Source organism: Lycium ferocissimum, chromosome 10 (genome assembly GCF_029784015.1).
Source record: "Lycium ferocissimum isolate CSIRO_LF1 chromosome 10, AGI_CSIRO_Lferr_CH_V1, whole genome shotgun sequence".
NCBI lineage: Eukaryota > Viridiplantae > Streptophyta > Magnoliopsida > Solanales > Solanaceae > Lycium > Lycium ferocissimum.
In genome coordinates this window covers 10,633,699-10,647,535 of record NC_081351.1, presented here as the reverse complement: position 1 = coordinate 10,647,535, position 13,837 = coordinate 10,633,699, and the positions used below count along the sequence as shown (strand labels likewise).

The 13,837-nt window shown below is 37.8% G+C and overlaps 2 protein-coding genes across 2 annotated transcripts; both read right to left on the bottom strand.

Moving 5' to 3' along the window:
* Nucleotides 1–10,835: 10,835 nt before the first annotated feature.
* Nucleotides 10,836–11,525, bottom strand: LOC132034594 (ATP synthase subunit alpha, chloroplastic-like). Its single transcript, XM_059424989.1, has one exon. It carries the CDS (start codon nt 11,523–11,525, stop codon nt 10,836–10,838), a length of 690 nt encoding a protein of 229 aa, XP_059280972.1.
* Nucleotides 11,526–11,578: 53 nt separating this feature from the next.
* On the bottom strand, nt 11,579–13,235 carry LOC132032430 (ATP synthase subunit b, chloroplastic). Its single transcript, XM_059422055.1, has 2 exons — nt 12,692–13,235; nt 11,579–11,990 (listed from the first exon to the last, which is right to left on the bottom strand). The coding sequence occupies exons 1-2, from the start codon at nt 12,832–12,834 to the stop codon at nt 11,579–11,581; spliced, it is 555 nt and encodes a 184-aa protein (XP_059278038.1). The 5' UTR covers nt 12,835–13,235.
* Nucleotides 13,236–13,837: the final 602 nt, after the last annotated feature.

Sequence of the window (13,837 nt, the reverse complement as noted above, 5' to 3'; positions counted from 1 at the left end):
TGGCCCGGGCTCAGTGAAGGAAGCATTGAGGCATCCACGAGTGGAGTAGTGAGAAACTAAATGCAATATAAAATGTACAACATATACAGAGATCGGACGGAATAATCAAATGACATATCATGAAAAAGGGTCGGACGAGGATAGCACATACCTTTTGAAGGCCGCGGAGGATTCTTATCAAAATAGAACTTCGGGGGTCATTTGTATATATCAAAATATAAAACTTATATAGAACTCGATGGCATAACTTAGATAACAGATCATACGAAGGAAGTTGTACGATGATCAAAGTGTATGACTTTCGGGTGTCACGACGGATTAAGTCAAAAATAATCCTTCTAAAATCGTTCCCATTTTTTGAATATAGGGTGAGACTTTCCTTTTTTTAAAATAATTAAAACGGCTATCATCAAGCAGTTAGAAAAGTAACCAAAGGTTTTCCTTGGCATCTTACTCAAAACCAAGTCAGATAAAATAATACAAAAAAAACTCGGGAATAGTGGGCCCACCTCGGGTCAAATGAGGTGGCGTACACATAACACGTACTTTAGTGTTCACAATATCACTTATGCGAGTTTTAAGATGGTCGGATCCAATTTACACAAAATCCAGATATTTGAACAATTTTTCCAACTGTTTGCAAATTATTTAATTCAATTTTGGATTGAATATGGAAATTGATGGAATTGTTGAATATTGGATATATAGCTTGGAATGCTCTTAGTTTATGTTTGAATGATCTTAAATTAGTATGTGAATATGAACATATTGATATTGGTTTGTAAGTGTAAAGTTGGATTTGGAGTTGTTGCATTATTTGGAAGATAAGACTATTTGCGCTGGAATGCGTTTCTAGTCGATTGTTGATGTTGTTTATATTGTTGTTGGTATGGTTGTTGTTGTTTTGGCCGAGTTTGAATCTCGGGGGGTGCTATATATATAGGGGAGATGCTGCCCAAATTTTTATAGACAAGTATTGGCTAAGATTGAAATTTTAAGCCTTATGAATAGCAAATTGGTAAATGTGACCATTTGCAGGTTTTGGGCGAAACGGGATTTGAACTTTGGCAAGCATAAAGGGAAAGAAAGGTATGTAAGGCTCTACCTACCTTCTCTTGGCATGTCCTAGATGTAATAGGTTTGAATTCGGATCTCGGGGACGACTCTACTCTTTGGAATCAACGTCCAAATCAGATTTACTATCTAATTGAGAAGCGATGCATCTAGTGTTCCGCATGTCTATGCGTCGTAAATGCATTGTGACTTCATAATATTTCTCCGTGGAGGAACATTCAAGGAATAGAAGAGCTGTCCACGGGGAACGCCAATGGCGGCCTAGTTTGGCGGAAAAGAAAAGCTCGCGTGACAAGGATGTGGCTCCCGTTAAGGTGCTTGGTTGGCGAGAATAGTAGTAAGGAAAGGTGACTTAAGAAACTCGAGGCGAGATGAAAAAGAAGTACCCCACTTGGTTCCTATACCTACGGATAATCGTAATCACTTATTTGATTGTCTTGAGTAGTGCACGAGTTGTGTGTGATAATTTGTACAAAGAGAACTCCCCCGAAATACTTGTAAGCCCCTATAAGGCTAGTTTAACATTCGAGGACGAATGTTCTAAAGGGGAGGATGTTATACCCGTATTTTGCGCGTTCGGATAGTTTGGGATAATTGTGTCAAGTTAAGGACAACGCAATGAATTGGTATTGTTTGGTTCATAAGTTGGCTATGAAAATTTTGGATGTGAAAATATTGGAAAAGGCTAAGGGCAAAATTGGAATTACAAAAATGGTTTCATGAATTATCCAACAAATGGACTAAGTAATTGGGCTTGAAAAAAAAAAAAGAACAAGCAAAAAGTGAGAGGCCCAACCGGCCATAGAATGAAAAAAAGAAAGAAAATGGGCCAAGCCCATGAAGGGGCCAAAGTTTACAAAATTAAATAAACAAGGGACCATTTGTCATTCTAGAGTTTTCAAGAAAAAGAAGAAAGAAAGAAAGAAGGAGAATAACAACCATGGCCATTCGGCCATGGTCTTCAAATTTTGTCCCCTCAAATTTTGTCCCCAAAAATTATTTTCTTGTTGTATTCCTACTAATTCAAGGGTCCTCTACAACGTGGTATAATTGTTTCGGAAGATAAGTCATTCATTTCGTCGTTTTCGCATTTGGGACAAGTAAAGAAGTTGAAGGAAAAAGGTAAGATTCAATCCTTTTTTATATGTTATGAAGGATTCATTTGTGTTGTAGTATGTGGAAATGGATAGAATGCATGAAATTATGGAAGTTTGCATGGTATTTGTGTGTGTGCATATGTGGCCGTGTGTATGTGCTAGTGTATAAATGAAGTAGGTTGGATTTTATGTTGTATTCTAGTTGTGGTTATTATGGAAATTGTATTGGAAATGAAAGTTGAATGAAAATGGGATGAAGTTGAAAATTGCATGTTGGCCGTGGCCTATATATGGGTGGAATGGTGATGGATTTATTTTGTGTAACATGTTAGTGTGTTGTTGTGATCATTACAATGTAAGTGAAGCATATATGGGGTAAGTTGGCATGAAAATGGAATGTAGAGAAATTATGTCATATTAATGCGATTTTATGATATTAAGATAATGAAGTGAGAAAGTGTAGATTGTTGTTATTGGAGATGAATTAGTAAGTAGAAAATGCGTTGGAATGCTTTCGTTGCATATATGAGAATTTTGGATTGAATATGGAAATTGATGGAATTGTTGAATATTGGATATATAGCTTGGAATGCTCTTAGTTTATGTTTGAATGATCTTAAATTAGTATGTGAATATGAACATATTGATATTGGTTTGTAAGTGTAAAGTTGGATTTGGAGTTGTTGCATTATTTGGAAGATAAGACTATTTTTGTTGGAATGCGTTTCTAGTCGATTGTTGATGTTGTTTATATTGTTGTTGGTATGGTTGTTGTTGTTTTGGCCGAGTTTGAATCTCGGGGGTGCTATATATATAGGGGAGATGCTGCCCAAATTTTTATAGACAAGTATTGGCTAAGATTGAAATTTTAAGCCTTATGAATAGCAAATTGGTAAATGTGACCATTTGCAGGTTTTGGGCGAAACGAGATTTGAACTTTGGCAAGCATAAAGGGCAAGAAAGGTATGTAAGGCTCCACCTACCTTCTCTTGGCATGTCCTAGATGTAATAGGTTTGAATTCGGATCTCGGGGACGACTCTACTCTTTGGAATCAACGTCCAAATTTACCCTTTTCCATTCGGTAAAATTGAATTAAATAATTTGCAAACGAGTTGGAAAAATTGTTCAAATATACGGATTTTGTGTAAATTGTATCCAGACCATCTTAAAACTCGTATAAGTGATATTGTGAACACTAAAGTACGTGTTATGTGTACGCCACCTCATTTGACCCGAGGTGGGCCTACTATTCAGAGTTTTTTTTGTATTATTTTATCCGACTTGGTTTTGAGTAAGATGCCAAGGAAAACCTTTGGTTACTTTTCTAATTTTGCTTGATGATAGCCGTTTTAATTATTTTAAAAAAAGGAAAGTCTCACCCTATATTCAAAAAATGGGAACGATTTTAGAAGGATTATTTTTGACTTAATCGTCGTGACACCGAAAGTCATACACTTTGATCATCGTACAACTTCCTTCGTATGATGTTATCTAAGTTATGCCATCGAGTTCTATATAAGTTTTATATTTTGATATATACAAATGACCCCTGAAGTTCTATTTTGATAAGAATCCTCCGCGGCCTTCAAAAGGTATGTGCTATGCCTCGTCCGGACCCTTTTTCATGATATGTCATTTGATTATTCCGTCCGATCTCGTATATGTTGTACATTTTATATTGCATTTAGTTTCTCACTACTCCACTCGTGGATGCCTCAATGCTTCCCCGAGCCGGGCCAGGATATGTTATCAAGCGTTTTCCTTTGCATTGTTCGCGTGCCTCGGTGTGAGGGCGAGGTATATATGTACATGGGTTGTGGAGTATCTTGTGCCATGTACACTTTGATATGATATGATATGATATGGCCATACGATATGCTATGATATGTGCACATTACGATATGTTCCGATATGTTGTGGCGCCGGTGTCGGGGCGACCACTTTCTCGTTTTACCGAGTCCCATAATGGGGCGGCGATGGCATATTTTCTCGTTATGCATTTGCCTATGTTTTATGAGTAAGCATTTCGATACTCCGGCCATTGCATTTATGTTACGTATCCTCTGTTCGGTTATGATTACATTTATCGTATTTTATGCTTTACATACTCGGTACATATTCCGCACGACCCCCCGTTCTTCGGGGGGTCGCGTTTCATCGCGCGGTACACCCGGATGAGTACGAGGCTTTTGTAGGGAAGTTCCGGCGGCGTTGGCAAGCTCTATTTGGTCTGGGTCCGCCGAGTCGATTATGCATGTTATGTGTTCGATTATCGGTTGAGACTTTGCGGAGACGAGTTGTGGGTTACGAATGTCGGTTGTGAGTGGCTCCATCGGCCCGACGTGTCATTACGCATTTTGCGATGGATTCTATATGATTACGCTTTTGTCGATTTGTAAACTACAAAGGATATTTCCAAAATATTTGTTGTACTTGTCATTTTTGTCTGATTAAGAGTCTGAAAGTTTATGTATGTAATAAGAGTCAGTGGGTTTGCTCGGCTCCGAATGTGGGGTCGGGTGCCCATCACACCCTAGTAAGATTGGGGTGTGACACACTCGCCATAGTGGCCAGTCCTCGCTACAACGGGACCGCTAATGCGCAAATGGTGCCGCTACGACGAACACTAGACGTCAAAATAATCTTGGTTTTTCACTAACTCAATCCCAAAATCCGACAATCACCTGAGACCTCCTTGATGCAAACCAGACATGCAATCATACATATAAATACACTACGGACTCACTCGTGGTCTCTGAACTCCCAACAGAGGTCTACTTGATCGGGTCAACACCCAATGGCCTAAGACCAACTTTCCAACCAATAACCCAAAACTCTCTTGAGTGCCTCGAAAATCGAACTTATATTCCACCTAGTCATAATTGACCATCTAGACCTCTCAAAATTGACAGATTTTTAAAAAAGGTCAGTTTACCCAAAAGTCAACTATTGGTCAAATATTTTTCACTTTTAGGCTCTATTTCACATAACTCATCATAAAACTCGTCTGACTACCTTGAGAACTGTGCCACCCATCCCTGTGGATCAAAATTACACTAACAAGGCTCGGGGAAGGGTCAACGAGGGTAAATGGGTCGAAAGTACAATAATGATGAAATGGGTCATTACAACAGATACCAATTAAACAATCGTTCCTCCTCGAACGAAGAAAGAGTGTACGAAAGCTGACAGTAACCAAGGAATCCTTATTATATCCACACGGAAGCCTCCTCGGCAAGAAGTACACTAAAATCACTACCCACTCACCTTATCAGTCAAAACTTCCTCTAATTTAGCCAAAAAAACCCATTTCCGCAATTCCATACTTGAATTTCTCTCACAACTGATCCCCGAATATAAGAACTGCTTTCGCTGGAATTCTTTGATTCGATATAACCATACCTCTGAACGCGATCGATAGGTCCCATAAACATTCCTCAAAACAACACAAACCTTTAGATATAGACATAATCATAGCCCGCTCTGAACCAGTAAAATATTCCGATTCCGCTAACCTTTCTTTCACACTTTGAAAGCCGTCCTTCGCACCATGATTTCTTAGAAACACATAAACATCAGCCCAAAACCATGACAACATCAGCCCGAAACCATGATATACTTTTGCCAGAGAAGAATCCTTGCTTTAGCGGAGCAACTCTAAGTAATTCCATCAAACTGATCTTACTCATATCCAACTTCGCCAGTCCCAAGTATTCTTAGACATTCAAATCACAATATAGGAAGCATACCACTGAGTACCTCACCGGGCCAAATCCGTAAGAAACAATCTAATCACTCTAAAGACCTCTCGCAACCATGGTACCTCCTCGAATCATTGCCGTGTACCGTTGTAAACTATTATACCTGTTCGAATAGCTGCTTCATAAACCCTGATAAATCTTGACACACCTGTCATACCTCAAGTCTGAACTAAAACTCATCGAACCCGTGAAGGTGATTTACTGGGAATCCATAAGTCCTTCTGGAAATATAACCATAGTCCATTAAGCTTAATTCGAACAATTATGACCCTGAATGAATGCTTAACTCTTGAATACCGCCAATAGTCACTTGAACTGACTCCAACTTTCTGAACCCAAATCACAGTCCTACCAAACATCTGTGGCGCCACTTCTAATCTTTTCCTCATGTAAAATTGATCATGTCTGCCACCCTCGACTCCAAAAGTTGAGTCCTATCCAAGTTGTCAACTTAGTACTAAAGAACTACACCTTATGATTGCAACCTTCATGTTTGTCAACCTTTACCTGAGATGCAAATCTGATACAACCCTAAACTTTTTGACGCAAAACCTGTAGCCTCATATAATACCCCTTTACCTATCGAATCTCCCGTTGCTACACCTCGATATGCCCATAGCAATTCCAAAAGTATCAAATATTACAACCACGGCTCTAAGCCTCAAGCAACTACTCCAAGTCCGTAATACCCAATAGTGCTCACCCAAGCTATCCAGTTAATATTATTTGTAACATAATACACTACCACAAATATGGTCTCATCTCGAAAATATAACACTAGCCCTCATCTAATAGGGATTTCCATAATTCATTTCTCTCAAACCACATTAACTCATCCACTGAAGAGTCTTATGAAATTACCCAACTGTGTACCAGTCAAGCCACTTCCATAAGCCTTAACATGTCGGTTACCTGCAATTTGTTTCTCACTAGTCGCTGATCACAAAACCTCACGGAACTCTATCATATGACTAAGTCCATTTCTATAGACTTCTTTTGTTAAGCTTACTCAACAATCATACCTCCTCTGAATTATGCAAGACAACAACGCCACAAATTATATAGACCCAAGTAATTTTCGCAGATGTACTTTATTCTTACCGATTCTCGATCAACTATACCTTTTCTTGACTTTTCAATTCCTCAATTTCTAATCAGATCATAATCATCGTCACCGTTTATCCATTTCTCGAACCCACTCAATAGAATACCAGATAATCATAAGTTTTACAAACTAGCCGAGTCAATGCTGGAGATAGTAGTTGGCCACTTACTCTACACATTAGAGTTCCCTTAGCTCACTCAACTCTAAATTGAATATTCTCTAAATCCAGCGTATCACATACACAGTCCTACTAATGTCCTCATTTATCTCCACCAAGGTGCTTTTGCTCAATTTCCCTGAACTCAAATTCCGACATGCTCTCCACAACTCGAATTAATTCAAACCTCATCATTGATTTACCACTTCGAACGTCCCAATTGTAGAACCAAAACACCTCTAACCATTCGCGCGATTATCCCTTTCACTCGATCAATTCAACCGAGTAACAACACCAGAAATAGGAGGAGCTAGCCGAAACTTACACAACAGGTACAAAGCTGTCAACCCTCATCCAATATTAGATGCAACACTCGATAGCTCATTGAGTACTAAAACTTCACACTTGTCCAACACTAGAGTCATCCTTATTAGTCAACCACTGGCTCCCATTGGCCTACGGCATAACCCATTATACCAACTCAAAACTGAACCCTTATGTCTATCTTACCATGTATGACCACAACATAACTCTCAAATCAACTACCTTTTAATTCCACGATATCCTTACCATTCCTCTAAACACAAAGACCTGGTGAATATAGCCTTTACTGGAGGACCAGGACCACAGCTACCCGATATCTTAAGTATCCATTCGTCACAAGTAACCTTGCTTTGCGATCTAGAACCGATAAACACTTTCCTTAAAGAATCCACAAACCATTACCATAGTCTCATGTCTAAGTCCAACTTAACTTTTCACGACCGAACATGAAATCCACTCTCATACCAAGTGCAACCTTATTGTTACACCTCATAGTTTTATACGTTGAAATTCGTCATAAGTTAATGGCCCTAGTCTTGGGCGACAGAGGCAGTTCAGACATGCAGGTTGCATTTATTTCATCCTATGTTTTCTTATGTCTCTTTCATGTTACTTTCATGCCTTACATACTTTGTATTTTGTCCGTACTGACGTCCCTTTCTGGGGGCGTTGCGCTTCATGCCCGCAGGTGCAGATAGACAGCTTGGTGATCTACCCCCATAGGTTTCCGTTCAGCTGACATTGGAGCATTCCTCTTGTTCAGGAGTTGTCATTGTACTTTTGGTATATTAATCTTTTTTGTACATACGGGTATGTCGAGGCCCTGTCCTGACCCCTTTATGTTAGATACTCCAGTAGAGGCTTGTAGACAGTCATGGTTTTGGTTAGGCATGGCATAGCCTCTTTGATCTATATTTTAATGTGTAGTTTTTCATGATAGCCTAGTTGGCTTGTATAGTTTGTCCAGCATAGTTGTATAGTATATCTTATTTGGCTCATTCCTTTTCAACATATCTCTTATATAATTTAGTAGATTTTCATCTTATTTATGATCATAGTAGGAAAGCATGCTTAGTGGTGCTCGGCAGGTAGGGCCCGAGTGCTAGTCATGGCCCCTCTAGTTTGAGTCGTGACACTTATCCTGACAAACACGGTAGATACCAATATTTCCCTTCTTAATAACGGAGATTAATCTATCCAAATCCTCTTCCTTACGCCTTTTTCCCATTATCACGAAAAGAACTCATGCAAAAATACCCTAAGAAATCTTAGTTTGCTACACGTTCCCCACAAAAGTTATCATTCATGTCCTTATTCTCAACTTCTCCTCTTCATTACACGCGGTCACTATCCTTTTGCCAAATCCGATGGTCCTTACCAAACTTACACTCATCCTCACATGTCGACATCTAGCACACCGTCGCTGCTGAATCATTGACTTGACATTGGTACACCCGTGCCACGCAAACCATCATAATAATACCTTGACGATGTTGAAACTTTTCCCAAACCAATCATACCTCGAACAAATCATTCTTGTTAAGCCATAAATGCACTTTTGCGACTTTCGAGCAACCCAACGCTGAAACATGGAGATCATTTGACCCTCTATACCATCTCTCCCATTTCTCAAGAAAACCCCCACAATAAACGAGTCTTAACCACGATTCCACACAACTAAATCCTTGAACCATAGCTAGAAACTGAACTTGGTCACGTGTCCGAATCAGGATGACACATCTCGTACCATACCACAATACTTCCATAACAAACCGATCGCACAAGAATTTAAGAACGAGTTTCAACCATTCGTGATAGAATAAGACAAGGATATTCATATACCAATTGGAATCGACTAGATACCAATTCGAATGAAGTAGCACGAAAGAATGAAAGAATTAGAAGTTTTCTAAATGTCCTAGCCTCTCGCAGATAGGTACGGAGCTCATCGTACTTGTTGACACCTAATTTTTGACCTCCTATAAATTATTTTAATTGCTCAGAGTACTTGAATATTAAATGGAGTAAAATATGTATTTTTTTAGAAATCAAAATGATTTTATAAACTATGTAGATAATATTTTACCATGATTATTTGATAAAATAATTTCTATAATATTATAAACCATTTGGAAATTAATTTACAACAATTATGATGCATTTTGCCAAATTCAATCAAGAAAATAGTTCAAAATAATTATTTATTTAATTTTTTAAATTATCAAAAATTAATTAGCAAATATTTTACTACACTTAATTCAAGGAAATTGATTTATTAGAATAAATAGCCACTTTTGTCCCTCAACTTTAATTTATGTATAATCAAATCACATTTGATAATTTTCAAATTAATCATAATTGATTTAACCAGTTAATTATGGCTATATTTGTAAATTTGTGAAATTGATCGTGTCTTAAATTAATTGGTTAATTCGTTTTAATATGGTTACAATTTAATTGCTTCAATTGACCCTTTTAATTTTGCCCAATTTGCATATTTTATCCATTTTTTGCATATATATGCACATATATGAAAATGGCTCCTTTTCCATTTTTTTAAATGGACCGAGTCGGTCCAATCGGACCGACCCGGCCCAAGTCACCTTCTAAAGGGGAATGCCCCATTTCCCCCTCAGTTTAGAACCAAACGACCAGAAAGGGTTTCCTTTAAGGGAAACCCTAGCCGCCGCAGGGCTACCCTCTCTCTCCTCTCTTCATCTCACCATTTTTGGCAAAGATTCGGTGGTGTAAAGCCTCTAACGGGCCTGGTATGGACGATTTAAGTCAATGCATTTATTGTCTCCTCCATTTTTCACCAAACTCTACCCAAACGAGATGTAAGTAATCCTTTTCTTGCTTTTTTATCAAATTAACAGACAAAGCTTTGAGCTTTCTTAATGGTTTTTGTTTGCACTTGTTCGAATTTGAGGAATTTGATTGGTTCATGAAGAACCCTATGGATCGATCTTCTGTCGACTTAATCTGATCCTTTGATGTTGTTTTTTATTCAATCCTAGCCCTATAATACCGAATGGTGAGGAGGAAATCCCAAAATTGGGTCCTCTATTCGCATTTTAAGAAAGGGAAGAAACTTTTTTACACCAAAAAATATATACTGAAGCTTGAGACTAAAAGGTTTAAGTAAGTGTAAGTTTTATTTTTATTTTATTTTTTATTTTTCTTTGTGTGGAGACTGGGATTTGAGGAGAAAGCCTCCAATTTAAAGTAAGTGGTTCTTTAAGTTTTATTTTTATTATTATTTTTTATTTTCTCGACAGCGGACCTCGGATTGGTGGTTGAGCTATCAAGAGAAAAACTAGAATTTGTTGAGGACCACAATAGTGTATTCCATCGCTCCCCTTTCCTGTAAAGTAGTTACTACCTGGGCCACAGAAGATGCTTTTTGCCCAATAGCTACATAAACACATATTACATTTTGACCTTGTTGATTGAGAATCGTATCTGTGGCTACTGCTGTTTTACCGGTCTGTCTGTCCCCAATAATTAATTCTCGCTGACCACGTCCTATAGGGATCATCGAATCAATAGCAATAAGCCCAGTTTGAAGAGGCTCATATACGGAACGGCGCGAAATAATACCCGGGGCGGCAGATTCAATTAATCGAAATTCAGAAGCAGAAATTTCACCTCTACCATCAATAGGTTTAGCCAGGGCATTTACAACACGACCCAAATAAGCCTCACTCACGGGTATCTGAGCAATTCTTCCCGTTGCTTTTACAGAACTTCCTTCTTGTATCAACAAACCATCGCCCATTAATACAACACCAACATTATTTGATTCCAAATTCAGAGCAATGCCTATTGTACCCTCTGCAAATTCTACTAATTCACCCGCCATTACTTCATCAAGACCGTGAATACGAGCAATGCCATCGCCTACTTGAAGTACGGTACCGGTATTTACAATCTTTACTTCTCTATTATATTGTTCAATACGTTCACGGATAATATTACTAATTTCGTCAGCTCGAATGGTTACCATGATTCTTTCTTTATTCTTTTTTGAAAGAAAAAATAATACCTACAGTAGAAAGACTAATCAGTTATTTCTTTCATTGTTCCCAACATGCCAATATTGGCACTAATGGTACGTAAATGTAACTCGTTGTTCAAACAACTATTCAGAGTTCCTAGAGCTCCTCGTAAGGCTTGTTGGAAAACCCGTTGTCGGACTTGATTAATCGCCCTTTGCTGTTCAAACTGAATCGTTTCGTTTTTGTAATTTTCTAATTGTTCCAAAGTCTTATAAGTTGAATTAATCAAATTCAATTTTTCTCGTTCTATCTCGGCGTATCCATTCACTCGAAACTGCTCGGCTTCGGTTTCTACTTTCCGTAAGCGAGAACGAGCTTTTTCGAGTTGTTCAATAGCCCCTTCACGCAGTTCTTCTGAATTTCTAATAGTATTCAAGATCCTCTGTTTTCGATTATCTAATAAATCACTTAATGAAAGTAGATTATTTTTCCATTCCTTTCCAAAATTCCATAATCCCTTCCCGAACCAAACATGAATCTTTCGATTCATTTGGCTCTCACGCTCAATTACTTAATTACTTAAGGTAAATTCTCATATCTTTTTTTATGAATGTAATGAGCCTATCTTCTCTTCTTTGCTCATATTCCAAAAAGATATTGAAACGAATGTAAGACCAAAATATTCGGAAGACTCTTCTGACAAAATCAAAAATATGTAATTGTCAGCAAAGTTGTTTCTTTTTTTTTTTCAAATCCAAAAAGCTCTTCTTACTTAGAATAGGTCGTCGATTCAGCATTAGATAAAGGGGGTAAAATCCCCGTTTTTACAATTTACAATAAGCGGTTCAAATCATTTTATCAATATGAGTATCCTATATCGATAAAATAGTTATTTTGAAACCACCTCTATATTAACAGAGTGGTAGAAAGAGTACCATGCTGCGTCTAGACTTCAAACAGTTTGTTTTAACCATGTTAATAGTTCTACATTATTGGTTAATAGAGAATCAAAATCGATTTACCAATAAATCGCGAAATGCTATGGTTCTTACATATAATTTCTGAATTTATACAGAAGTAATTCGCGAGATCATGCACCTCTCTTTCCTACTTATAACGGAAAAGGGTACAGCTGGTTGGTCCAGCCTATTCTTGAAATAAACAACTCGCACACACTCCCTTTCCAAAAAAAATCAATACACCAAGCACTACACTTAGATTTATTGGATTTGTTGCAAAAATATCGGTATTAAACCCGAAACTCCCGGCAGATGGCCAGTGGCCCAAAGAAACGAAAGAATCGGTTACGTTTTTCATATGATCTCCTCTTATAGATAGACTAAAAAATCGAACAGAGTTCCTTTTGTAGCACTTCGCCCCTCTTTTTATTTATTCTTTTATTTTTTCTGAAATTGAGTCAAAAAATAAAAAATATTCGAGTTAGTTATAAATTATGAACTAATGAACTAGCCCTTTTATTGGTTATTGGAACACTAACACTTACTAAAAAGAGTTTCCCTTGGTCTATGAACGGGAAGGATGAAAGCGAGTCAGTATGCTAATTCCTCATCCGCAAATCAGCCCTTCCCGTAGGTTCTTTTGTCAAAGAACAAAGAATTGGAGGAGGGAAATCTTGATAGAATTTGAAAAAGCAAACGACAAGTCGAAGGCAATAAAATATGAAAAATTTATTTCTTTTTCATATTTCTAAGCTCTAAGCTAAGATTAAACAAAAGGATTTGCAAATAAAAGTGCTAATGCTACAACCAGTCCATAAATTGTTAAAGCTTCCATAAAAGCTAGACTAAGCAATAGCGTACCTCGTATTTTTCCCTCTGCCTCAGGCTGTCTCGCGATACCCTCTACAGCTTGACCCGCAGCAGTCCCTTGACCAACTCCAGGTCCAATAGAAGCAAGCCCTACGGCCAATCCAGCAGCAATAACGGAAGCGGCAGAAATCAGTGGATTCATGATAAGTTCCTCGTACCAAAAAAAAAGAAATGGTTAATGATACAATCAACCAATGAATTATGACTTAATTATTCCCTCGCTAGGACTCATCCAGTTGAAGTAACTAAGAACTTCGGATTGAAGTAATAAGATTATTGAATCATCAGAACTACTTCGATATATCTTTTTTACTTTTTAGCCACGGAGTCTTTGTGAACCCATACGACTTTCGTTCTTCCATTTCTTGTTCTTGGTTCGAACTGTTAGTTGAATTATTTCTTGATTTCATCCGTTTATTCATTCAATTCACAGTCACAAGGGGCCGGAAGGACTTCTAGTCTATTAGAATCCCCTAGAGTAGTAAAATATA